General features: G+C 35.3%; 1 protein-coding gene across 16 annotated transcripts in view; it reads right to left on the reverse strand.

Moving 5' to 3' along the window:
- The window catches only part of C2CD5 (C2 calcium dependent domain containing 5), a 91,640-nt gene that overhangs the window by 6,130 nt on the left and 57,935 nt on the right, over positions 1–27,575 (reverse strand). For 10 of the 16 annotated variants that reach the window (XM_027541526.1, XM_027541522.1, XM_027541517.1 and 7 more), the window contains 12 exons: positions 26,147–26,338; positions 22,571–22,757; positions 20,625–20,789; positions 18,670–18,810; positions 16,700–16,763; positions 16,251–16,312; positions 15,927–16,025; positions 15,220–15,309; positions 14,653–14,740; positions 13,510–13,596; positions 2,218–2,268; positions 1,220–1,321 (listed from right to left, as the gene is read on the reverse strand). In XM_027541526.1, coding sequence (XP_027397327.1) covers positions 1,220–1,321; positions 2,218–2,268; positions 13,510–13,596; positions 14,653–14,740; positions 15,220–15,309; positions 15,927–16,025; positions 16,251–16,312; positions 16,700–16,763; positions 18,670–18,810; positions 20,625–20,789; positions 22,571–22,757; positions 26,147–26,338 — 1,328 coding nt within the window. The remainder of the gene's footprint in view (positions 1–1,219; positions 1,322–2,217; positions 2,269–13,509; positions 13,597–14,652; positions 14,741–15,219; positions 15,310–15,926; positions 16,026–16,250; positions 16,313–16,699; positions 16,764–18,669; positions 18,811–20,624; positions 20,790–22,570; positions 22,758–26,146; positions 26,339–27,575) is intronic. The other 6 variants (XM_027541529.1, XM_027541521.1, XM_027541530.1 and 3 more) reach the window with 3 other exon arrangements.

The following is a 27,575-nucleotide window of genomic DNA, read 5'->3' on the forward strand; positions in this document are numbered from 1 at the left end:
CTGTGAGGCTAAGCCATGTCATGAAAGAAAAGAAATTATCATGCACTGCATGCAGTTACAAATAGAGAGAGAAAGAAAAACGTAAGAGGAAATGCTGGAATGGAATCTTGGGGAAGAAAAATGGCATTCCTGCAAAAGAAAATGTCGATGCGGTGTAGCTACACACACAATGATCGTTATAAAGTGAAGACAAAGAAAAAGCGGTAGAGCATTAAAAAATCTGCTGTAGGAACAAATTATTACAAGAGTGTGAAAGTTGTTACATTTCCCAGTGCAGTGTTTTCCATCTCTTTTTCAGACGACTTCTTCATTGTCAACTTGTAGATAAACCTTATCTTAACTAGTTGTAGCAGGTTTCTTTTCCAAACCTTCTCGATCAAAGTTGTCATTTAAAAAATTTAACAAATGACCTTGGCTGTCTAAAAGTTAATTGTTCATAAAATAACAAATACCTACTGCTTATCAAATAACTACCATGAACCAGACACACACACACGTGTGTGTGTGTGTAATTTTCACAGCAACGCAGCGACATAGGTGTTGTCATCCCCATTTAACACATGAGGAAACTGAGGCTCACAAAACTTAAATAACTTGCCAAGGTCACACAGCTATTAAAATGACACTTTTAGGATTCAAAACCAGACCTGGTTGGTTTCATAGCCTGTGAGCTTCCCCCTAAATACAGTTCCTTCCCTTTAATGTCAACTCTTTCACTCAAATACATTTACCTCAAAGTCTACCAAAACACATGGAGTATAGATTAAAAAAAAAAAAAAGTCTTAGTCCTGATGCTGAGTCTAGCAGTGAGGTAAGAGTTGGCCACTTTCTCTCTGGAGATACCTTCTACTCTCACTCTAGACATTACTCTTAGTAATCTGACAGATGCCATATACTACCGAGTACCTTGGGCCCTGAAAGAGTCTCTTCAATAAAAGCTCATTAATTTCCTTCCACTATGTGACATAATATCTATTTATATACGTCTAAGAAAACCTTCCCAAAATAAAATACTAACAACACAACCCTGCAGCTACAATTTAAACATCTAAAGGCCCTTCAAAAGCTTTTGCTAAATGACCATTAGCATCTGCAGCTTTCACACTCCAACACATGATTGATTGGCAATGTTATTACTGAGTAGTCAGGGCCAGCCTTCACCACTGGGAAATCACGGATATGCTTCTCAAATCACAACGTGGTAGAAACATCCGCCTACTTGTCTTAATTGATCCGCGCCTTATGGTCTGAGCTTTCAGTTTAATGAGCTCTATCCAGCTGCTGCATCTGTCTGCAAAGGAACTGTAATCAACTGACGTTGCTGAAAACACAGACAGAAAACAAAAGAAAAAACAAAGAAAAAATATGGATGACGTCTCTTACTCATCACAACACTCCTCTCGATGATGTAATTTAACTGTAACTTAGGGGGAAAGGTGGTCCTTTTCAAGTCAGGTTGAGAGAGATAGTAAAGAATCAAGCTTTAGACACTGATTTGTCCAAAGCCAAGTTGTCGGTTGGCTGAGCATCTCTGGTGATGTCAGAGCTGTGTGGTCTCTTAGCGGGAACAGAAGCGGGTCTACCAAGATCAAGGAAAGGGTCACGTGCTGCGTTTTAACTAACTTCCTTTCCCTTGTTTTTATTTTACACTGTTTTTAGCTGTTTATACTTAGGACTTTAATTTACAATCAGAACTTTGTGAGTAATTCCTTGCCCTGTTTTTGCCCTGAAATCAAAAAAATAAATGAATAAATAAATAATGAGAATCAAATGTTAAAGGATACATGAAAAAAAATCACTAGTTAACTTATTTTTTGCAAACGATCTTCTTTCTACCAGTAGTAACAAGGAAGCCAAAGGGTCATTTTTATCAATATTCTATTTCCACATCTGATTTTGGCAACAAAACTTCTATTAACATGGAGTGAGGATCAAGTGTGAGCCCAACAAGTTCTCCTTTTCAAAAGGATATCTTTTACTACTGTTGAGCTAAAAAATAATATTAAAAAGCTAAAGTCTTATATTTAGAAACTGGGACACTACTAAAATGCTAGATGGCGTAAATATTACTTGAATTTCACAATCTAACTACAACAAAGCCACATTTTGGTGTCTATCCCATTGTCCAGAGCATTTCTTCGATGTCTGTATGCTTATGCACCACCACGCTAGAATTTCACACCTTTGGTGACTATTTGCTTCATTAGACAAACTCACCTCTCTGTGCAGCTGGTATACCTGAGTTAGAACTTGCACTCTCCAGGTGTTCTAGTAAGACAATATGAACAACATTAGCTTGGATGCTAAGTACAAGCCAGTATCTCTTTGCTCTTGGTTAATACTCTCTAAAAACCAGATGAATAGGAGAAAATTTTTATGGCCTCATTATAAAAGCAAACCAAATAGAAGTACTTAGGTTTAAAATGGCAGTTTCTATTGATATATGAAAACTAGCTCGGTTAATAAACACCATGCCAAGAAAGATTACTTGTTATTATAACACAAAGAAAGTTCCAGAAAGTCTACATGTTAGAAAATACCAACACAGTAACAAATGTTAGCGGGACGGAAGCAGGATGTGGGAAACCTGAACAGAGAAAAGGGTCGATGTACTGGGAAGAAAATCTGAAATGAAAGAGGGAAGGTAAATGTCTATGGGGGAAAAGCCAGTAAGATTAAGAGCTACAGACAAAGCAATGACCTGTGTCTCATAGATAAACACACACCATACATTAGCCCCGCCCCACCCACCTCACCACCAACCCCCTCATTCAAAGCTTTCACTTTCAACAGCTTCCTCTGAAACTATCATGACTTTATGGAACTAAAAGGTGACTACTTTTCACAGAAATAACTAGGAATCCCAAACTATAACCTCCTTTCTAGTACGCTCACAAAAGCAACATCTTGAATTCTTCCTGAAAGTTTATATTTTTATCATAGATATTTAAGGAACTGTACAATTCAAACAGCACTACATTAAAAAAAAAAGTCATCATCTATTTCTAATTTTCAGGCTCTACCCACACTAGCATATTTGAATTTTTGTTTCTAAGAATCTCATAACTGAAGATATATAGTGTTGCCAAGACAGAAATAACTCATAAAAACACTAAGAATAATTTGGGTCAGCCATTTTTTATTATTATAAACTAAGTAAATAAGTAAATATATAATATTTTTGTGTCTGTGTCATATGGTGATTTTGGGGGTAATATTCTTAAATTTGTAAAAGTTGTACTTTTCAAAAATCAGAAGTATACAGAATGTATCTGCCAACTGGGGGACAATGACATATCTCCCATCCCCACTCCACCTCTTTTTCCCTAAGGCTAGTGACCACGAGCTAATACTGGAGAGAGTACAGTGGTCAACATTCCTCTTGAGATACACAGCTGTCCAATAAAAGGGATCATGAGGAGAAGTTCACAAAATGACTTGTGAGGGGATCACACTGGGTGTGCCCTGACCATCATGAAGTTCTCGAGGGAGTGTCCTCCTGATTCGGGATCCTGAGGGGTACTGGAAGCCCAGAAGGAGACAGGACCTACAGCAGGAAGACTAAACAGAACTGACACTCAATTTCTAGCAACAGCTGATCCAATGCAGAAGCTGGGAAAGTAAGTGGCCCACCCCAGGCTCACATATCCCAGGAGAGTTCCAGGACTCCCAGAGGTCCTGGGCAGCACAGCCTCACTGAGTACAGACACAGAAAATACAGTTGGCATTAAAGACACTAGTTTTATCGTGTGGGGATGGGAAGAAGGGAGAGGAAGCTAAGAGAAAACATGAAAATGACTAAATTATCCTCTATACCTTCATATTATCTTGGCAATATGGAATTCCCTGGTAGCAACTGTATATGAAATGTCCACAAAAAGAGCTTATACATGTAGAATCTATCTGCTCCCATCTTCAAATATGTCAAGTGTTAAAAAGTAAAGGTATACAATGGTCTGTAGATTATCTGTGTTTTTTTTTTTTAAAAAGGATAAATAGAACATCTTTGCAAAGAGAGACAATATAGCTATTAGAAGCACTTGCCTCTTGGGAAGGAAAATGAAGGGAGAAGGGAGCTTTATTTTGGACAATGTGGTCTTTTTGCAGGGTTTGAATTTTTTATCATGTACACTTTAGTAAGTGTACTTACTACTTTCTACTACTTACTACTTTCCCCAAAGTTTTACAAAAGTGGAGAAGAAGAGAAACAAGAGAGCAAAAATATTTATTCCCAGCCCTCAAATGTGAATGAGTCAGGAGACCTCTGACCTCACTGAAGGAGAGCAGGTTCACCTTCTGCCACGTTTGCCTGGACACTCATTTTTTTCCATCAGAGAAAAGGCCCAAGAGAAGCTAGTCCTGTGGACTTCAGCACTTTGGACTGGTGTGAACACCTCAAACATTTAATGACCTCAGGCTCTCTGCCCCTTCTGATTACTGTTTGGCTTCCCAGGTAACAGCCTTTTCAAGAGAAGGTGGCATAGACATTAGCTGTCTGGCTCACTGACAAAGCAGAAATTCTGGTGGTGTGTGTGTTAGTTGCTCAGTAGTATCTGACTCTTTGTGATCCCATGGACTGTACAGCCTACCAGGCTCTTCTGTCCATGGGATTTTCTAGGCAAGGATACTGGAGTGGATTGCCATTTCCTTCTCCAGGGGATCTTCCCGACCCAGGGATCGAACTCAGGTCTCCTGCATTGCAGGAAGATGCTTTACCGTCTGAGCTACTAGGGAAGCCCTCTGCAATCTCTAGTGCGTGCATGCTCAATTGTGTCTGACTCTTTGTGACCCCATGGACCATTGCCTACCAGGCTCCTCTGTCCACGGGATTCTCTAAGGCAAGAAAACTGCAGTAGGTTGCTGTTTCCTTCTCAGGGGCTCTTCCCCACCCACGGGTCAAACCCGCATCTCCTGTTCCCTGCACTGCAGGCAGATTCTCTACTGCTGAGCCATCGGGGAAGCCCCATGCAATCTCTAAGCCAGTACTTTAAAAAGGCAACAGATTTCATACTCCGAAGTAGAAACTTTTTAAATGTCCTTGAGGCTTTGCTGGGGAGCCAATGCTCAGTTCTGGCCATTTGTATATCTCTGTGGAAGACTTTGAGACAAACACTTCGTATGTCAGGTCCCCACTGAAGCCGCAAAGAGAGTTTAAATCAAGCCACACAGCAACCCAGTTCTCTTACCATTTCCTTGCCCACTGAATACAATTTTGCTATTCAAAAAATCTACTAAGTGATAGTGATGATCCCTCAAAAAAAAACAATGCTGGAAAGTTAACAAGGCAAGCAGAACAACATATAGAACTATTTCCTTAGTATACTCTAATGACTTTTAACAGGCCTGAGCAGAGTGGGGAGGGGGATTAATCCAGATTAAAGTGGTTTAGTGGAAATGAGCATACAGATGAAAAACAAAAAGAAAATGTAGCAAGAATTCTTCCTCCTTCAATTATACCCCTGCCAGTGCTTCCGAAGTTTGAGATGCCTCCATCCTCCTAAACAATCTGTCATACCAATGACAAAGGGATGTACTAGTCACGATAAAGTCTTACACTGACTACTCTTCTGACAATTTACTATCATTAAATTTTACAGATCATCTTTGCTCTGAATAATTAAAAAAGTCTTTGAGACATTCTTTTCCTGTCACCCTAAGAAAAGTATTAAAGCTGAAAAAATTCCTGCAAACTCTGAAAAGATTCTCTGGCAGATAAAACTATGTGCAATCTGGAGTCTCTAAACTATATTGCTTTATTTTCCTATTTAAACATGCTCAGTTTTAAACTATGATGATCAAAATTTGGTTTTATGTTCCTTTAGGCATTTCCTTAATGCACTGATCAGTATCTGGCTTAATGACTGAGTGAGACAAATGATGTATGTAAACATTCAGTATATACCTGGACCCTAATGGTCTTCAAATATTGGTGGTTTGATAATGAAATTGACATATTACAGTTAAAAATTATTAAGGCATGGAGAAAAATGTAAGTTGTTTTTCACTAGAAGAAAAAAATTCAACTAGAATACACAGATAATACATATATGACAAAAGACAATTAGTTGCCCTATTTGAATCATTAAAACTTCCGATTAAAGGTGTACAATATCTTAACCCACTTGCTTTTCTTCTTTAGTCCCCATCATTCACTCCTCTCACTACCATCCTTTGTTATCTTTTTTCCCCAAATAATCCTGGTTTTTGGTCAGTAGCCCAATTCAACTTTCTTTGCTTTTCACTCCCTCGATTCCTGATTGGCTTTTACTGCCCTCGAGCTGCCTTGAAGAAGCTAAGATTCCCTATCTCTACTTCTTCATCCAACTCTTTGCTTCCTTCACACTTCTTAGGTGCAATTTTCACATTTTCCACTCTTAATAGAGTTCCTATTCATTCTCTTTCCCCTCAGTATCTTTCTCCTTTCAGGATCCCCTACTGATTGCTGTGGCCACCAATAACAAGGAAAATTTAGCATTTTTAATAGATTTCCCTGGTGGCTCAGACGGTAAAGCATCTGTCTACAATGTGAGAGACCCAGGTTCGAGCCCTGGTTTGGGAAGATCCCCTGGAGAAGGAAATGGCAATCCACTCCAGTACTATTGCCTGGAAAATCTCATGGACAGAGAAGCCTGGTAGGCTACAGTTTGTGGGGTCGCAAAGAGTCGGACACGACTGAGCGACTTCACTTTCACACTTTCAGCGTTTGGTCACGTGTGCTTAGTCTCTCAGTCCTGCCCAACTCTGTAGCCTGCAAAGCACTTCTGTCCATGGGGATTCTCCAGGCAAGAATTCTGGAGTGGGCTGCCATGCCCTCCTCCAGGGGATCTTCCCAACCCAGGGATCAAACCCAGGTTTCCCGCATGGCAGGCAGATTCTTCACCATCTGAGCCACCAGGGAAGCCCAAGAATACTGGAGTGGGTAGCCTATCCCTTCTCCAGGGGATCTTCCTGACCCAGGAATTGAACTGGGGTCTCCTGCATTGCAGTAGATTCTTTACCAGCTGAGCTACCAGGGAAGCCCACCATTTGGTCATAGTGACTAAATATATCTTAAAAAATAAGAGAGAAAAAACAGACATGCAATGAACTGTTAATATAAAAAAACTTTAGTTAATATAAAGAATTATATATACTTGTAAGAATTCAGAACCATTAGTTGGTAGGAAAAACTGAAAGCTAATTTCTGTAATTCTTATAGATTTATATTTCTAATAACTAGTTTACAATAATTTAAAGCAAGTCATTTAAGTTTAAAAAATTAAACTATATTTTAAAATCAAATTTGGTTTAACAAAAAAGTAAACTCCAATAGTCTACTGTAAAAATAAAGGAAAAAGGTTCCAATGTGGATACCTAATTATGGAGTACAATGCATTGAGGGGTGTAAGTTTTCTTTTTTACTGAAATCCAGAATGTGACCTATGTTTGTCACATTAGTCAGCAACTGCTCAGTGAAAAGAGAACTCCTCCCAGCCTCTAGTTAATGCAACTGAACGTGAGGATACCACCCCAGCATAAAGCCAAGTGACAGCAGAAATAAGCATGGGGGGTAGGGAGTAATAAAAAAATGTTTCCTCTATACAGTTTCATCCAACAGTATACAAACACTAAAAGTGACTCAATTAAACACTTTTATAGCCTTAAATTCTCAGAATTTTAGTGAAAACCATTATCCTGATATAGATTAGATTTATAAAGTATTTGATATCTATTTATATATGTGTGTGTATATAGTGGTATATGATTCACACACGTTTGTCTAACGTAAGTTCTTAAAGTCCCACAATATGGTATCTAATATCTCAAGATTCAGGTCTTTAAATGTGTATCTACTAAAGCAATATGCTAATCTTTTATATAAAAAAATTATACACATCTTTTACCCAGATTAATTTACTCAGATTCTCTATTTTTACTATATTTGCTCAATCTTTTTTCACTTTCACTTCATAAAATATGTATGATTTTAAAATTCTCTTAAAAACCATTTCAGAGTGAAGTGACATATTAAAAAAATTGACATATAGATATTAATGAAGGGGAAAAATATTATGAAAGTGCCATAAAAATTTATGATAAAAACTCTCCAGAAAGCAGGAATAGAAGGAACATACCTCAACATAATAAAAGCTATATATGACAAACCCACAGCAAACATTATCCTCAATGGTGAAAAATTGAAAGCATTTCCTCTAAAGTCAGGAACAAGACAAGGGTGCCCACTTTCACCATTACTATTCAACATAGTTTTGGAAGTTCTGGCCACAGCAATCAGAGCAGAAAAAGAAATAAAAGGAATCCAAATTGAAAAAGAAAAAGTAAAACTCTCACTGTTTACAGGTGACATGATCCTCTACATAGAAAACCCTAAAGACTCCACCAGAAAATTACTAGAACTAATCAATGAATATAGTAAAGTTTCAGGATATAAAATCAACACACAGAAATCCCTTGCATTCCTATACACTAATAATGAGAAAATAGAAAGAGAAAATTAAGGAAACAATTCCATTCACCATTGCAATGAAAAGAATAAAATACTTAGGAATATATCTACCTAAAGAAACTAAAGACCTATATATAGAAAACTACAAAACACTGGTCAAAGAAATCAAAGAGGACACTAATAGATGGAGAAATATACCATGTTCATGGATTGGAAGAATCAATATACTGAAAATGAGTATACTACCCAAAGCAATTTATAGATTCAATGCAATCCCTATCAAGCTACCAACGATTCTTCACAGAGCTAGAACAAATAATTTCACAATTTGTATGGAAATACAAAAAACCTCGAATAGCCAAAGCGATCTTGAGAAAGAAGAATGGAACTGGAGGAATCAACCTATCTGACTTCAGGCTCTACTACAAAGCCACAGTCATCAAGACAGTATGGTACTGGCACAAAGACAGAAATATAGATCAATGGAACAAAAAGAAAGCCCAGAGATAAATCCACGCACATATGGACATCTTATCTTTGACAAAGGAGGCAAGAATATACAATGGATTCTGCACAACAAAGGAAACTATAAGCAAGGTGAAAAGACAGCCTTCAGAATGGGAGAAAATAATAGCAAATGACACAATAGACAAACAACTAATCTCAAAAATATACAAGCAACTCCTACAGCTCAATTCCAGAAAAATAAATGACCCAATCAAAAAATGGGCCAAAGAACTAAATAGACATTTCTCCAAAGAAGACATACAGATGGCTAACAAACACATGAAAAGATGCTCAACATCACTCATTATCAGAGAAATGCAAATCAAAACCACTATGAGGTATCATTTCACGCCAGTCAGAATGGCTGCGATCCAAAAGTCTACAAGCAATAAATGCTGGAGAGGGTGTGGAGAAAAGGGAACCCTCTTACACTGTTGGTGGGAATGCAAACTAGTACAGCCACTATGGAGAACAGTGTGGAGATTCCTTAAAAAACTGGAAATAGAACTGCCTTATGATCCAGCAATCCCACTGCTGGGCATACACACTGAGGAAACCAGAAGGGAAAGAGACACATGTACCCCAATGTTCATCGCAGCACTGTTTATAATAGCCAGGACATGGAAGCAACCTAGATGTCCATCAGCAGATGAATGGATAAGAAAGCTGTGGTACATATACACAATGGAGTATTACTCAGCCATTAAAAAGAATACATTTGAATCAGTTCTAATGAGATAGATGAAACTGGAGCCTATTATACAGGGTAAAGTAAGCCAGAAAGAAAAACACCAATACAGTATACTAATGCATATATATGGAATTTAGAAAGATGGTAACAATAACCCTGTATACGAGACAGCAAAAGAGACACTGATGTATAGAACAGTCTTTTGGACTCTGTGGGAGAGGGAGAGGGTGGGATGATTTGGGAGAATGGCATTGAAATATGTATAATATCATATATGAGACGAGTTGCCAGTCCAGGTTTGATGCACGATACTGGATGCTTGGGGCTGGTGCACTGGGACGACCCAGAGGGATGGTATGGGGAGGGAGGAGGGTTCAGGATGGGGAACACATGTATACCTGTGGCAGATTCATTTTGATATATGGCAAAACCAATACAATATTGTAAAGTTAAATAAAATAAAATTTTAAAAAATTGCTATTGTTATCTTTTTTTCTTATAACACAGGTTCATATGAAAAAAAAGTAATTTATGGTGATACCACATCATCTCTGTTCCTCACAGTATTCAGAGAATTTTGATGACCTTCACTTGATAATGTTCTTTAAGAAATTACTTAAATTACTAAAATTACTTAAATATCAAAAATTACTTTTTGATATTTCAAATCAGAAAAATCAAGATAACTAGCAAGGTAACATGAAATCAACCATAATTTGAGACACACATCAAAACTGTTTTGTTTACCTTGAGAAACAAAACCAAGTATAACAAAACATAGAAGGGGAAAAAAACTGAACATGGATGGACAACTCAGGCCCAGGCTTACTCTACACAGTCAATTAGAATACACATAATTGAAACATATTCTCTTCAAAGAGTCTCTCATTTTCAGTAACACCAAAAGATAAGTAAAGGTTTATCTACAAGTGAAAAGATGGAAGTATTAATAAACATACTGTGCATAGCTCTTGACACTACTCTGTCAACTAAAAAGAAATAAAAATTTTCATAAATCATCTCATTTGTGATGAGAACTTGGAAAATAAATTAGTATTCAAAGTTTTCAGAATTAAAAAAGATAAACCTCAGTCAGCTTAGCTAACTGACCTAACTATAAAAACTATATTTATTTATCATATCAGTTGTCAATTTTTAAGCCTCTGGTTGCAGAAAGAAAGTAAAGTTTTTTTTTTTTAACATTTATTTCCCATCCTTGCCTTTCTATCTCCCACCTATTTCCTCTAAACTGCTAAGCTTAACTGTTTCCAGATATTTCTATTCTCTATTCAAAGCCTGTCTTCATGTTAAAATATTCAGCTACTACATTCATGATATAACACTCTATTATTACATGTTTCCTACCTTTCAAAAGCCATTCTATCCTCAAATTTTCTAAAATATTTTGAAATAACTTTTTCTAATGTATATAGCATAGCACACGTTCTCCTGGAGAGACGTCAGGAAGCAAAGACAATAAGTAAGCATGCAACATAAACCACAGTATACACGACTTTAAAAAAAATGCACAGGTAAACTTTTTAGTATTCACTGATGAATTTAAAATATAACATTCAAAGAAAGGCACGTAGGTTTTACAGTTAAGTACTTAGTATTAAAAGTTTTATATATATATATATATATAAGTATTAGATGTGATGATATTATTATGAAGCTGATAATGGTGACAACGATGATGATAAAGGCAGCAGGATCTCATTCAGTGATTTTCAAACTTTTTGAAACCCTTTCTTCTAACAAAATCACACAGAAAGCGAACACAGAAAGCACAGTGAATCAAAGCTACTCTAGTTCAGAGGTAGGTGAGCCAGCACTAACCCCGATACCTTGCCTCTTGGAAGGCCACAAGGCACCTCTGAAGAAATTCTAGGGTTTGGAGGGACAGAGTTTAAAAATCATTGGTTTAACTGATTTGAAGCTATTTGGAAAATGAACTCAAAGAAGCTCAATGTGACCTCAGGCATAATTTAGCTTTTGTTTTTAGTAATAATTGAAGAACCATACACCATAGAAACTCAAAAAAATCCGAGAATTTTAAAGGCTGGAGAGAATCTTCATCTTTTCACATTTTACAAATGAAGAACTGAGACTTCAGTGGCTTAACTGCAGATTAACTGGCCCAAGTTCTCACATTTGATATCATCAGGAGTAGAACTGAGAAAAAAGCCAGGTCTCTTGCTTTATTAGTCCACTTTATGGCCGTTTCCCATGCTCCTTAAAATAAACTGCAAATATTTTAGGTATTGTTTAGATATAACTTATTCTGCTCAAATTCTTCTTTGTTTTTCAGTTCACAGAGTATCATTTGTGCAAAATACACTGATTACTACAAAAAGCATTAGTTTTAATTACCTTTGAAAACATTTTGAAAGCTATTACTGAAACTGTAAGTTATCAATATAGACATGGTTAATTTACAGAGTTTAAATTTAATCTTCCGCAGATTTCAGTAGCTATTAACAACATGGTAAAATAGAGCTGACAGGGACCTCAACTCCACAAATAAATATTTTTATAGATTAGCAACTAATCAAACCTTATTGCTGATAGGGTTATTGGTTTTAGTTGCCCCCTCCTCACCACTGCTGGGTAAGGATAAACTAAGTGAAAACTAAAAGTAGTTTGAAACTAACCCCGTGTTAAATGTAAGTTTCTATAGAAAGCAGGTGTTTAAAAAAAAAAAATCTTATGAAGTCAGTTCAAGGAAGATTCTAGACTGTTCTGCTTTTTGTTCTAAAAGCTATATTTAAGTTATAAATCTGAACTCAGATTGTCTTTGGATTTATCCCTTCTTCTTTTTTTTTTTTAAAGAAATTCTCTATGAAGTTCTAAATGAGAATTTTATTTGGATAAAAAGGAAAAAGAACCACATGGTAACCATGTTAGAAAGTTCCAAATCTGAAAGTAGCTTAACTTTTTCAGCTCCAAAATATGAGTCAAGATCTATTTATCTTCATAGACTCTGAACTGATTTAGTAAAGACTCTACTGATATACACACAATGTGAATTTAAAGCTATTATGTATTATAACTAACTTCATATCAGATAAAGTAACTGACAAATAGAAATCATATGCATGATAAAATGTAAACATTAGAAAGGCCATCTGATTTTAAATAATGAATGCATCATTTCTCAGAATAAAAAATTTAGGAAAAACACAAACATTTATTGTATATAAACTGCTCTAAGATAAGGTACAGTAATTCTGAAATTTTTGTAAGAATTACATTGAAATCACAAGAGAAATGGAAAAAACTACCTCCCATTTTTCTCCAAAGATTGTAGAGATATAAATATACCTAATGTTACTGAATTAAGGGATAATCATTTTGCATTTGAAAAAATGTTCCTCAAATATAAGATACCCGAAAGACAGAAAGCTCATCCCTTTCTCACTTGCACTAATCCTTGCCCAAAACCTCTCTCCACATAGCTTCTGAAGAAAATAAGTATTTTGTTGTCTAAGAAAATCTAGAAGTTTCTGAAAGAGGTTACAATGTTGCTGGAAAAAATTCACCAGATAAAAATATCAAAAATACCATATGTGAACAGTTAACTTTGGGAAATCCAAATCTCTGAAAATAAAACTTTAATATATTTGAGGTATTAGAACAGAATATTACATGAAAAATTACCTTAATAAGTTATGATGAGATTACTAGAGAAATTAAAATGAAAGCAACAGTACTCCCTCCCCTTTATGAACATGAAGAAACATACAATGGGGAATGAAGAACAAATCTCCATTTCAAAATTAAGTTAAGATCACCTACAATCAAGAAGCAAGTAAAAGCATCTAGAAACTAGTATTTGTGCTTGCATTTCTCTTGCTTAACCAACCTTTAGCTGGTGGAAAAGGATGAGAAGGAAGTGAATCTGAACAGAGTTCCAGGGGAAACTGCAGAAGTTCTTCATTATCTGTAGAGGCTAGAGAAGCAAGAAAAAATATAAATTACTATGTAATGATCTCTTATTAATTTTTTAAAAATTAAGAATCTGGGATAATATATGTATTTTTCCCCAACTCAATTTATTCTGGTTATTTTCTCCTTGCTTTCTACCTTCACGTGCAGACACTGAGAGTGGTTGCTATCTTTCCAGGTGGGACTGTTAAGATTTAGAAAGGATGATACATATAAACCTCTTAGCACAATGCCTTTCAAAGAATAAGCACTCACTAATAATTATTACTATCCTACTTTTGTATTGATACTATAGTAGTTCTATAATACTTAAACCAGTTACTGTCTATTTATTTTTGATAAGTATCTGAACACATCATCATTTAACACATCTTTCAATCTGACATTTAATCAATACTATATAGGTGTAATCGGAGAAGGCAATGGCACCCCACTCCAGTACTCTTGCCTGGAAAACCCCATGGATGGAAGAGCCTGGTGGGCTGCAGTCCATGGGGTCACTAAGAGTCAGACATGACTGAGCGACTTCACTTTCACTTTTCAGTTTCATGCATTGGAGAAGGAAATGGCAACCCACTCCAGTGTTCTTGCCTGGAGAATCCTAGGGACGGCGGAGCCTGGTGGGCTGCCATCTATGGGGTCACACAGAGTCGGACACGACTGAAGCGACTTAGCAGCAGCAGCAGCAGCATATAGGTGTAATATATTCAACTTAAAATATTTTAGATATTTATTTAGCCAGCAAGTCATTAAACTTCAGAAAGTTTCTTTTTTTTCAGAGCCTCTAAATTGCTGAAGAATTAATGATACAATCTAAGTCTAAAAAACAGCCACATTTTCTGTGTAATCAGCAGTGAACCACCTATCCATGTGTGAAACAAAAAAAAGCCAGTCATATGCTTATCCATACAGTTATCCTGATAAAGAAAACAGAAAAAGTAACAGTATCTTACCAAAAAACATCATTTAGTTACCTATCCTCTATATTTTTTCACTGAACTATAAAACAGACAAATATATTTTTTTCACTGAACCATACTCCCATCTACCACAGGTTTACCTCTTTGCAATAACTTCTCAGCGTGTGTTTTTGTAGTCTGTAAAGCCTGATTTTTGTCAAAAGTTATTGCAACTGCTGTGACTGTAACCTAGAATCACAGAAACAATATGATGAGCGAAGTAATCATTCCCAAAATCATCTTCTCACAGATCTTTCTCACTACATACAACTTATACAAACTGGCTAATCTGCCTTTAGTTTTACTGGTTAAGATTCTTAACCGGAACTGCACATAAACTCAGATATTCAGACTACAACTAAGCCCAACATGTACACTGAAACCTAGGTATTCCAGAAAAAGCTCAAGAACCTTCTCTAAAGGATGGAGACTGCAGAAGTCACACTGAGACAGAATTCCCAGTGGGTATTACGCTGGAACACACATGTGATTCCACCTTTAGATAACTAGAGTTCACAAAAGTAAAATGGACAGATAAGGTCTGACTCATACTAACATGTTTAAAAATATTTTGAAATCAAGCAGTTTATACTTCTCAATTATGGCAAATGTATAATATTAAAACAGATCAAAGAAATCTTTTTAATAATAGACTAAACTGTAATTACCTGAATTAATTCATCTTCAGGGAGAGAGACTGTAAAATTGACATGGCAGAGGCAGCAGGGGATCATAGACCGGAGTTTAAAATACAGGCTCTACACAAAAGATGTAATATCACTTCTTGTAATTTAAAAATCCATAAAAAATGATTTTTAATGCATATTTTACTGTGGCAAATAAAATTCAAAAGATTAAAACATTTCTGTTTTGTCTATTCTTTCATTAAGAATACAGTTTGGGTGGGGGGAACACATGTATACCCATGGCTGATTCATGTTGATATAAAGCAAAAACCATCACGATATTGTAAAGTAATTATCTTCCAATTAAAATAAATTAATTAAAAAAATAAAAAATGGAGATATTAAAAAATGAATACAGTTTTAATATCTGAGCAGACAGTAATATTCAGTCATATTTCTAAGTCATAAAAACATAAGAAAGAGGGATTTTAAAAATTTATAAATACAGATTTTTATGCAGTTTAAAGCTATGAAATAACTCAAAATATATATCTTTTATACTATGGCATATTAGGATGGAAAGGACAACTTTGGCATTTTACTTGGTGGCAAGTTAAGACTGACAAATAAATAAAATAATTGTCCCTACCACTGTGCAAGGTATTCCAGACAATACAAGCACTTTTCTTTTTAAATCTCATGATCCTTAGGCATTTTAACTAAGGTATAGTTAGTCAGAAGGTTCCTACCTTAAGCAAGTTTTCACAGAGATCATTAAAGTTCTTATTAAGGGCTTGATTAGTCAGGTTAAGGCTGCTTAATCGGATTACTCTTACTGATGTAAACATCTAAATATGGGAAGATATAATGGCATGTCATTTCATTATTTTTAACTATATACTGTAACAGAAAATAAAATAAACAATAACTACCATACTACTACTATAATAATTATTTTCTAAAAAGATAAGATTTAATTGCAATAAGGAGGTAAAAAGAAGACACATGTTAAGAAAAAACTTGCCAAAATCACACATGCTATACTTGTTTAAAATTAAGAATAAAAGGTTTACCTGTATTTCAGATGTCCAATTATTTATACCAGGCATGATTTCTGTATTACAACTATAAAAGCCTGTCAAAATAAATTAGAGTTAAAACTTATGATACTATTTCATTTATTCTTGTTGTTAAAGGATAACATATTTCAATTATTACATGAAGTCCTAACTGTAAAATCTACTCATTCTTTTCTTCTAAAACTCTATACCTCTGGGAAACTTCAGACCACATTAATAAATCAGCATGGTTTTGGGGGTAATGATAAACATAAAAGGATTAAAAATCAGCTCACAAGTTCTAATGTAAATATTTTTAAACACTGTGTTTTCGATCTTGGGCAGCAAAGAACATGATAGAATGTAACACTGACAAAGCCTTTAAAGTTAGTGCTATAACAATTATGAACCGAAATACTGATATGCAAAATTAGTCTCCTCTCAGGTAATTTTTCTCTATTTACCTGAAGGAGGTGGGACATCAGTGAGGAGAGAATGTACATCTTCCATAGCATCTGTGTCATCAATCTGAAAATGAAAAGATTAAACCTATCACATAAATAATAAATATATAGTTATTTCAAATTTTTAAGATTATTTTTATTATTTATTAAATAGAAAACATAAAGCGTCAAGGAAAAGTAGAGCCATTTTCCCCTAAGTTAAAGCATAAAATTTGAAAAAACTTTTCTAAAATCTATAAACTTTACTGCAATAATAATTATAAATACTTCTAAATGAAATATCTTACATTACAAAGTACACTGGGTTAAAAAAAAATCAAGCCTTTTCTCAAGACTTTTTGAGGGCATGTTTCAAAAGATTTACAAAGATAACATAAATAATCACTACCTCTGTTTAAACTAATAAAGTGTAACTTTAAAAAATCTTTTGGCTAAATATGGAACTGCTTTAAAACAGAATTACATAGGGATAAATTTAAAGGTATATCTTAAAAGAGTAAGTACAAATTCCATTTTTCTTACATCTCAATATTCTGTTGTGAATTATAAATAGTGAACATATCCAACTGGACATATATAGACATTCCTCTGTACCTTGGGGGTCTAAGTCCTATCTCATACCCTTGAGGTGTCAAGAATCACTTTCACTTACACTTTGCTTCAGTTACCCACAGTCATGGCCATACCTCAACTGTGGTATTCCCCAAAACATTTCACACCAAGATCTCAAGCACTCTCCAAACACAACCCCTGTGTCTCTCTGTCCCTTCTTTTACTGAATCTACACCTTGCCTTCTTGTCCACACTTGAAGCACTTCCATTCTCCAATTAGCTAGAATCCCAGGATCAGAAGTATCAAAAATGCTCTGGATCAAGGTTTAAGTAATGCTAAGAATCATCTAGAGGTTTGTGAAAGATTCCTGGGCCCCACATTGAAATATTCATGTTTGAGGTCTGAGTAGGGGCCCCAGGGTCTGAATTTCTTACAAACTCCCAGCTGGTGCCAATGCCACTTCACAGGACACTGAGTAGCACTGCTCGAAACAGAACCCTGGAGCTTGTTCTTAATCTTTCACTGACCTACTACACTTTTCTTTTTCCATTCTCAGACTGTAGAAATTATGAGAAAAGTGTACAAAGTCATATAGTTTGAGTTTTCTACAAGGTAACACTCTTATTTCAGTTAAGCCTTGAGCATCTTCTACAGCTGACATCCTAATCATTCACAGGCACTGTTCTAGACTCTTCAAGCCTCCAATCTCAACCCAGTTCAATTCTACTATCACCTTCCTGCTTTACTGAGATGCAGATGTCGGATTTTTTCTCTCAACTGTCACCTTACCAGGAAACATTTCTCAGTATCTTCATTTATTTTCCTTTCCTTCAGGATCAAAGAAAGATCATCAACCCTTTTAAAGCTAAGCATTCTACAGGGGAGTGCCTGGGAAGCAGATCTGTGAAAGCAGAGGTTCCATAAACCTTTCATGTCACATTTATTCTTCAGGAAAGTCAGTTCTGAATGTCTTTGTACAATGAAAATTCGATTACATATTCTGAACTCGGCAAGAAAACACTACAGTGCTTATATTATTATGTTTACATGTAAAAATGTTATAGTAACATTATAACCTATAAAGTAGATAAGAACTATAGTAAGTGAAGGAATAGAACCTTATTTAAATTAATTCAAATTTACAAAAATAGCTCCAAAAGTTTAATGTTTTTATTTCAACCCCAACATTAATTCTTCTCAAACCATCTACATTATTTAATCAGTCATCTGGTGTTAAACAACAGATATATTACCAAGTCTTGATATCTTCAAATTTGTTGTAATTTCTGTAAGAAAACATTCTTCTGACATTTATAACAGTTGTAATGATAAAAATTGCACCAATTTAGGATTTGATTGCAAAAATATGTATCTTATCGTCCAAAACCTTTTAGAAATTATTTCAATACAATAATACCTCCAAAACAAAGGCATCTTTTTTCCCATGTGAAAGGTCCAATTCTGTAACTTCATCAGAGCTTTCTGACTGAGATCTCAAAAGTCTTGAGCGTTGTCTAGGTTCTGGAATGGGGGATCCTATAATCTCTTCAGATATCTCCTAAAAGAAATATAATTGCTTTATATCGTATCTTTTTCTGTTTAATGGAGCTTCCGTTGACATGTAACATAGCAGTTTCAGGTATTCAACACAATGATTTGATATTTGTATGCTTCGGTCTGGTTTTAAATTTGCATATTAATAGAAAACTACGGGGCGGGTCTGTAAAATGTATTCCTAGTCTATATTTAATTATAATCTTTAGGAATAATTAAACTTTTATAGAATACATGTCTATCTCTTTTAGTCAGACACAACTTAGGGACTAAACAACCACCACCGCCTTGATACAATAATCCAGAAACTATCAGACACAGCAAGGCAACACTGACATCTAGTGTACAAAGAGGAACTACAACTGGTAGGGAACTAGCCGTTTTTCCAGCTCACAGTGTTTTCTACTCAACATTTGAAAGTCCTAAATAACTCATAAAGAATTAAAGATTATGTACCAAAATAACATTCTAATCTTTTATATCTTATGCAGTGTTAGTTTTTCAAAGCCCCAAATAGTAAAATGTGGTATATGACATATGTATCTATGTTTGTGTTTGTACACATAATACATATATTATACATGTATTTGCTATGCAACTTATTAAGCTAAATAAATTTTGACAGTTACAATGATCTTTTTAAGGTAAATGTATGGTGCAATCTTTTATGGGTTTGTAAGTTTTTACCTATTTTATAGCCAAAGATCGCAGCTAACTAGAGGTTCTAAACAGCTGCTGGCCACAAGGATATCAACAGAAAGTGGATATGTGAACACAAATGTAAAAGACAAAGCTTGCTGTTGGTATAAGAGAGCTATCTTAAAAAAAAAAAAAAAAAAAGACCAAGGAAATTATTTTTAAAAAGGTTTTTCCAAACTGTTTTCAACGTTCTCTGCTAGTGCATACCTTACATAAGACTGCCACCGCAGTTTCCTAACTCAGCTACTCCGCAGCACCTTCATATCCATTACCTTACTTGCTTTCCACATTAATCTGCCCTACATAAATCTGACAGGGTGCCTGTTACAGTGACTACAAAGTGAGAAAGAAAAGACCCTGCCTTTTTTAGTATTTTTGCCATAGACAAGCAATCTTTCTTTATACTAAACAAAGAAAATTTTAAACCATTTATTTGGTTACTTAACAAGAACTTATCTATCAGGAGGCTACTACTAGGAGGAATTGGTTGAGCCACTAGGAATACAGCCCTGATGCAGCTTCATTCTACTGAGAGCATCAGGCAAGTAAGTGAAAGTCACTCAGTCGTGTCCATCTCTTTGTGACACCATGGACTATACAGTCCTTGGAATTCTCTAGGCCAGAATACTGGAGTGGGTAGCCTTTCCGTTCTCCAGGGGATCTTTCCAACCCAGGAATCAAACCCAGGTCTCCCATATTGCAAGTGGATTCTTTATTAGCTGAGCCACCAGGGAAGCCCAAGAGTACTGGAGATAGCCTAGCCCTTCTACAGTAGATCTTCCTGATTTAAACCGAGGTCTCCTGCATTGCAGGCAGATTCTTTACTAACTGAGCTATCAGGGAAGCCCAGGAGCAACAAGCAATACACAAAAACATACTTCACACATAAAGACACACAGAAATAAGAGAAACAGAAAACAATAAAACACTGAAGGGAGATGGGAAGTACCAAAAATTGATGGGACAGTTACCATTTTTTAAATAGGGTGTTTGGAGTTGGCTTCCCTAAAAGATAAGACATTTGAGCATGGATGTAAAGGAAGGAGAAAGAATGAGTAATAGGGACAGCAAATTTAGACAATAACTTATGTATTCACAATGGAGATTTATTTCACTTACCGGAGGATTGATTTCATACAACTCTTTATTCTTGGCAATCGTGTCATTTATCTTCTTCTGCATATGAGATATATGCTGCTCGTATGAGCCATCATTAGGAGTCTTTCCAGCAATCTGAATACCACCAGGCGTTGGTAAAGCTGCTAAGTACACACCGGTGGCCGACTGGTAAAAATAATGGGGGAATAATGAGAAAAAAAATATCTAAATCATAACAGTCCTTCAGTATTCATATTCAGAAATATGGTCCTTGTCCTGTAGGAAAAAGATAATTAGCACCAGTGTTCGCACAGGACATATGTAAAAGAACACAGAAAACCAGAACTGGTAGCACAGGGGTTGGTTACTCCCAGTGAGAACCCTGGGTAGGTCAGACAGTAGTGAAAGGACAATTTCCTTGGCTCTGCACACACAACTGGACTGTAATGTGCACAGAAAGAAACAGCTCAGGAAAATACGATTGAAAATTGTAATAAAATAAGTATTTCATGAATGAGTAGTTTATCTTTAAAATGGCAAAAGTAAAAAAGAAACTTATGCAAAGCAAGTAAAGAAACTGAAGTTCAGAAAGGATAGGAAGCTTACTCAAGATCACATCAATAAATGTGGAGAAGAGATGTGAATGTGTTTCAAACTCTTAAAACCAAGAACTTTCCACTATATCATCCTAACTTCATAATCACCAAGAAAGAAAACCTGATACAGATTTATTTTAAATATTTAATTAAATAAAATTCTGACTTTGTAACAGTACTGCATGTCATTAGTACTGAAAACCTATTAGGGGAAATACAAAACAAGATAAAACACACACACATATGTGCTTTATGTTTAAATATGTTTCTGTAAGGAAAGAAAGCAAAAAAAAAATGTATAAAAGTACCCACAGCAAATCATTAACATCAAAGGAGTAGAATGGAGAAAAGAGAAGACAATTCTTTTAACTCTGGATAGTTGCATAAATTGTAAGAGCTGTTGTTGTTACTAAAATTTTTAAGCAACTGCCAATTTTGTTAAAGTCCATCCTGGAAAGCGTGTGGTGCTCTATGAAGTCTGGTCCCCAGAAGCTCTTTCTCCTGGTTTGTTCACATGTCCATGACTGGACTCACAACCCAGTCTCTGATGCTCAAACTTAGAATGCCCTCCGCACCATATGAAGCCTGAGAGCACCATCTCTTAACACTTTCTTAACTGCATTCACTAATGAGGCAACAACCCAGCATAGCTGAGAACACAAACTCTGGAACTAGACAGGCCTGCATTTGAAACTGAGTTCTGGTATGTACAACCATATCACTTTGGACAAGTCTCAATCTATTATGGCATCTGTCTTCTCTTGTAAAGTTAAGATAATGTCACATTCCTTCCAGAGCAGTGCAGTGCCACATACCCAGGAGACACTCATCAGAGATTACCTATTATGAAAGCTACTCTTGGGACCTTGAGATTCAGGTGTACAGACTAAAAAAGTCTCCAATAGTTACAATGAGTGTCTCTAGTGATTAAGAAGAAAAGATCAGTAAGAATCAGAAAAGGCAGTATTTGAGGCAGGAATGTTACCAATGCTGAGAAGGAAAAACCCTATGTTAGCAAGTATAAACAATAATAAAGTCCAGACAATGGTGGCCAACTTACAAAATAAGGTCTACATGGTAATTCTTAGAAATGTGACTATAAGAATTATAATCTGAATACAAAAATAGAATAACAACATAAATATAAATTTATATAATAGTTTATTAATTTAATTTCAAAATAATTTCATAAAGAAATATAAAAGTATCTGAAAGTCTATCACTGGGTTTCTTTTCTTCTTATAATGTCCCTAGCCTTTAGAAGTCTTAATGCCAATAGCTAAGTCTTCTTAAAAGACTCTTTGAATCTCATAAAACAGAATCTACAACTACATGAATCACAAAACAAAAACAAAACATCTTGAAACTTACCGCTAAGCCCATCAACATATTTTCACCCACTGTGATCTGAATTCTCAGTCCAAATAAAGCATTCATTGCTTTGAGTTTTAGTTTATTCATTAGCTGAGTATGCACTTCATATTCCATAAATGGCAAGAGATTACTGATGGCTGTGGCATTTGCTTCTGCCTGTGCCTTCTTTTTTAAGCGACACAACCTATTAAGGAAAATAATGTAGTCAGTGGATAGTGTTCCTGATACCATCTTAAGCAATATCCAATTTTTAAAACTTCATAAAAATGTGCTTAATTAAAAACATTTACTTGCTTCAGATGGGCTTATTATGTTTTATCAATAATCCTTTCTGCCATTTTTTCACTGTATACACTTTTGGTAAAAGTCCCATTTTGATAAACAAAATGAAAAAAAAATCTCAAAATCTCTAGAAATGAAACAAACAGTAATCAAAATCATCAGAGAATATAATTTTAAATCTTAGGTTTCATAACTCCACATGATCATATAATGGGTGGACAATAGAGAAAACAGTTAATTTACTCATTAAAAGAATATAAAACTTGAGTATCTACTACATGCCAGGCACTGTTCTAGGTGGTGAGCAATGATCAAGGAGTAAAACACAGAGACCCTGCTCATGACTGTATTCCAGGGGAGGAGTAATTAAAAAAAGGCAAAGAAACAAAGCCAACTGCAGACAACACTTAAGAATCAGGTGTGTGCAGAAAATAAACCAGGGGAAGAAAGAATAACTGGACAGAAGGCCTCAGCGCAGAGATAACACCTGAGCCAGGATCTTAAAGGCAAAATAGAATTGGGACTGCTGGAGAAAGACAATGATGGAATGAAGTTGGCATATTACAAGAACCAAAAGGAGACCATTGCAGCTCCAGTGAAGTGAGCAAAGGTGAGGGCAGCACAGAGGAGGATGCAGTTAAGCATGGGCATGAATATGTTAGGACTGGTCATGGTGAGGAGTTTGATTTTATTCTACCAGCAATGGGAACGCCAGATAGATTTTAAGAAGTAACATGATCTAATGTATATTTTAGGACACCATTTATACTGCTACACAGAGAATGGTGCAAAGAGAACTGATGTGGGAATGGTGAACAAGACCTACTTAGGTGACAGACAGCAAAAGCTTGGACTAAAAAGTTGACTGAAAAGATGAAGAGAAGATCCCCAAACTGGTAAGCCAGGCTGCTCAGGCCAGTAGTTGTTAAAAAACAATTGCCGGGCTCCATCCCTAGGGTTTCCAAATCATCAGTTCTGGCACAGAGCCTCAATATGCATTTCTATACATTCCCCCAGGACGGTGATGCTATTGGTCTAAGGGCCACACTCTGAGAACTGCTGAAGAAGACTACCTAAAACAAGGAAAAAAAAAAAAAACTGGATAAACTATGTACTTTTAAAAATCTTCCTAAAAGCAGGACCAGGGCAAGGGGCAATACAGGGTATAAATGTAAGTGGGCAGCATAAGGAAGTTCTTTCGTGGTGGTAAACAGCTGTGGATCTTGACTGTGACGGTGGTTTACACCATCTATTTGTTGGATAAAACTGCATAGACATATATATACACACACACACACAAATACTTAAATGAATGCAAGTATTACAAATGTAAAACTGATTCAGGTCTGGAGCATAGTTAAAACCATTACAACAGTGTCAATATCCTAGCTGATACCCTACTACAGCTGTGTAAGATGTCACCAATCGGGGAAGCTAGGTGAACACAGGACTTTTTACAATATTTGCCAAAGCAAGTAAAACACAATGAATAATAAGCAGCAGAAACAACAGAAAAAAAAATGTTTTAGAAAAAAAAAAAAATGTTTTAGATATTAAAATAATCAGTTACAGAATTAAACACAGACTATAGTATGTGATATCAGATTTGAAAAAGAATAAAATACAACTTCTGGAAATAAAAAATCAAAAATTTTAAACCCAATTATTAGGCATAACAGTATATTAAAGACAGCTGAAGACAAAACTAAAGAACTGAAAGATAAGAAAATATCCAAAATATAACATAAAGAAATAAAAAGATTAAAAATATAGATAAGAAAGTAACAGACATAGAAGAGGCGGTCAGAAAGACACACATACTTTAATTGGAATATCAAGACGAGAGAACAGATGAATCACAGAACTAACCTAAAATTTTTTAAAACACATGAAAGATACCAATCTATAAATTCAAGATGTCCAAGGTATAGCAATTAGGATAAAGAGAACTCCATACCTAATACTCTACAGGGAAACTGAAGAAAACTGAAGACAAATAAAATAGCTTGCACACAGCCTGAGGGAAAAAAATAGACAAACTTCAAAAGAAGAACAGTTAGTCTAAGAGGTTATTTCTCAACAGTTGCAATGAAGGCCAGAAGGCAGTGGAAGAGTATTTTCAATGTGCTTAAAGAAAATAACTGCTAGCCAAAGATACTGTTTAAAGATAAAATAGGCTCATTTTCAAACACGTAAAAATTGTTCACCATCAACAGATCCATCAAAAAAATACTCAAGGAGATAACTCAGGTGAAAGAAAAACTATTCTAAATGGAAGGTCTAAGATGCAAGACGGAATGAAAGCAAAAAGGAAATACATTAGAAATATAAATAACTCTGATGTGGGGAGGTTAGGAAAGAGAACAATGTCTAAGAATACCATATTTGCAATGAAGAACTGAATAGAGCAAGTATCACTTATGAAAACAGGAAAGACCAATATGAGAGAAATGGATAAAATCAGCAGTTCAATATGGAACAAGTATGAGATGCTTATGAAAGTGGGGTATAAAGTAGACAGCAAAGTATATGGGTCTGAAGCTCAGAAGAAAGTTCTGAACTAGAGCTATAAATTTAGGAGTCCTAGACTTACAGACAGAATACAGATATATAGGAGTTGATGACTTCAACTAGCGAGAGAGCTTCGAGAAGAGGGTCTGAACTCATGGCTCTCAAGGAACAAGAAATGAGGAGGAATGAAGACTACATATAAAGGCAGGAAAAAAGAGGACATGTGGCATTGTGAAGTCATGAATTTCAAGGAGAAAACGATCAGCTGTGTGATTATTGCTGAGACCTTAAGTAAAATGAAGACAGAAATGCTCCATGGATTTGGCAGCCTGGCAGTTGTTAGTGACCTAGATAGCTGCAGCTGTTTCCTGTGTGCCTTCCAATTTCCTATTCCAGCACACTTTAAAGAGAACTCTTAACAGCTAACTGAAATTGTTTAAAAAAAAACAAAACAAAACACAAAAAACCACATAGCACCATTCTTAAAAAGAACAAAAAGTCAACTTCCAAAATGTATCAGATATTTAACGTCATTAAAGCATACTGAGTCACATCCCTCACCTGTGACAGGTTAGTTAATAATCTTCATAATAATAAACATTTGTACCTAATTTCAATTTTTAAGACTGCTTTTGCATTAAAGTTTATCTGAGTCTCATAAAGAGGATTATTTTTCCTTCCAATTTTCCATACAGTAAAATCATATGGATCAAATATGTCTATTTGACTTCATACTCTACATTCCTTCAAGGACCCCAAGTACTGTCTTCACAAACATACCTTGCTTGAATGAGACAACCTTTTCCAATAACTGTTGCATCCACTGGGAGGTCTATGGTTGTGAAGAGAACATCAGGAACTTTTTGTTTCCTGCAGTTATTGCAGTATGTGAGATGAGCTGGAAATGGCATATTCAGTTCATCATATGGTATATGGCAAAATCCACAGCCTGCAGGCAAATTTTCTTCTAGCCTATATGGATACATTAAGGGGAAAAAAAGGCATTCTTGAAAAATTCTACGCATTTTTCCAAAAACAAATATTCTCTATCCAGTACCTGTGTACAAACTATATCATAACTTTGACCATAATAGGTACTACTATGATTGATAAGAAATAAACAGGAAATCAGAACCACACGTTGTTATGAAAGAAGAGGCTTATACAAGTAGAGAGGCATTTTCTATCAATTATGTTTTTTTTATTTTTTTAATTGAAGGATAATTGCTTTACAGAATTTTGTTGTTTTCTGTCAAACCTCAACATGAATCAGCCATTGGTATACATATATCCCTTCCCTCAATTCTTATGTTTGATGACCTGACAAAAACCACTATTATTCCAATGGTTTCTTCTTTAGAATACAACATAAAAATGAATGGTTGATATATGACAGAAATCAAACCAATATTGCAAACCAATCATCAATCAATTAAAAATTAAATATTTTTAAAAATGGCTAGATAATAAGAGTGATATGCTTTTATTATCTGAAAAGATAATACACATAAAATCAGAAAATAATTCCTAAGGGAAAAAACTTTACCAATCTGAAAAAAATCTACAGTTAGAAACAAATGTATTTAAGAGGGGGAAAAAAAGTCAAAGCTAGGCACACTCTAAAGTTTCTAATTTCTAATGTCTGTTGTAGCCTTTCAGAGAAACCAAAACACCTGTGTTTCAGAAATGAACATTTATCATACATGAAGCAGAAAAAAATAACCCACAACCTTCCCATTCATTGTAAAATGTCTACTGTAATAGGCTGTTTATGAAATCACTTTAGAATGATAAAATCTTTTTCCAGTCATTAAATCTGAAGAAATCAGGAGAATAGGAAGGGAAGAGGGAAACTCCACGGAGAACAGCAGGATTTCACAGTCACATCCATGAATCTGAAAAGATGTGGGTTCTCAATTGTGTTTCATCTAAAAGTTTACAAGTTACTATATTTCCCAGGAATCAGGCTTTGCATAGATTCTTTGTATACATTATTTCACAGAATAAGCCTCTAAATTATTAAGTTTCTCCCAGATATTATTCTTTTACTGGTGGGATGGCATTCTGGCTTATTAGAAGTAACAGGGGAAACAGATATGAGCAGAGCTGTGAGCCTAAGCAAGTCATTTAACCTCTGAGAGTCTCCTCTATAAAACTGGAACAACAGTATCTACTCAGAAACGTTCTTTTTTTTTTTAAAGATTAAGAA

Source organism: Bos indicus x Bos taurus, chromosome 5, assembly GCF_003369695.1.
Source record: "Bos indicus x Bos taurus breed Angus x Brahman F1 hybrid chromosome 5, Bos_hybrid_MaternalHap_v2.0, whole genome shotgun sequence".
In the NCBI taxonomy this organism is placed as follows: domain Eukaryota; kingdom Metazoa; phylum Chordata; class Mammalia; order Artiodactyla; family Bovidae; genus Bos; species Bos indicus x Bos taurus.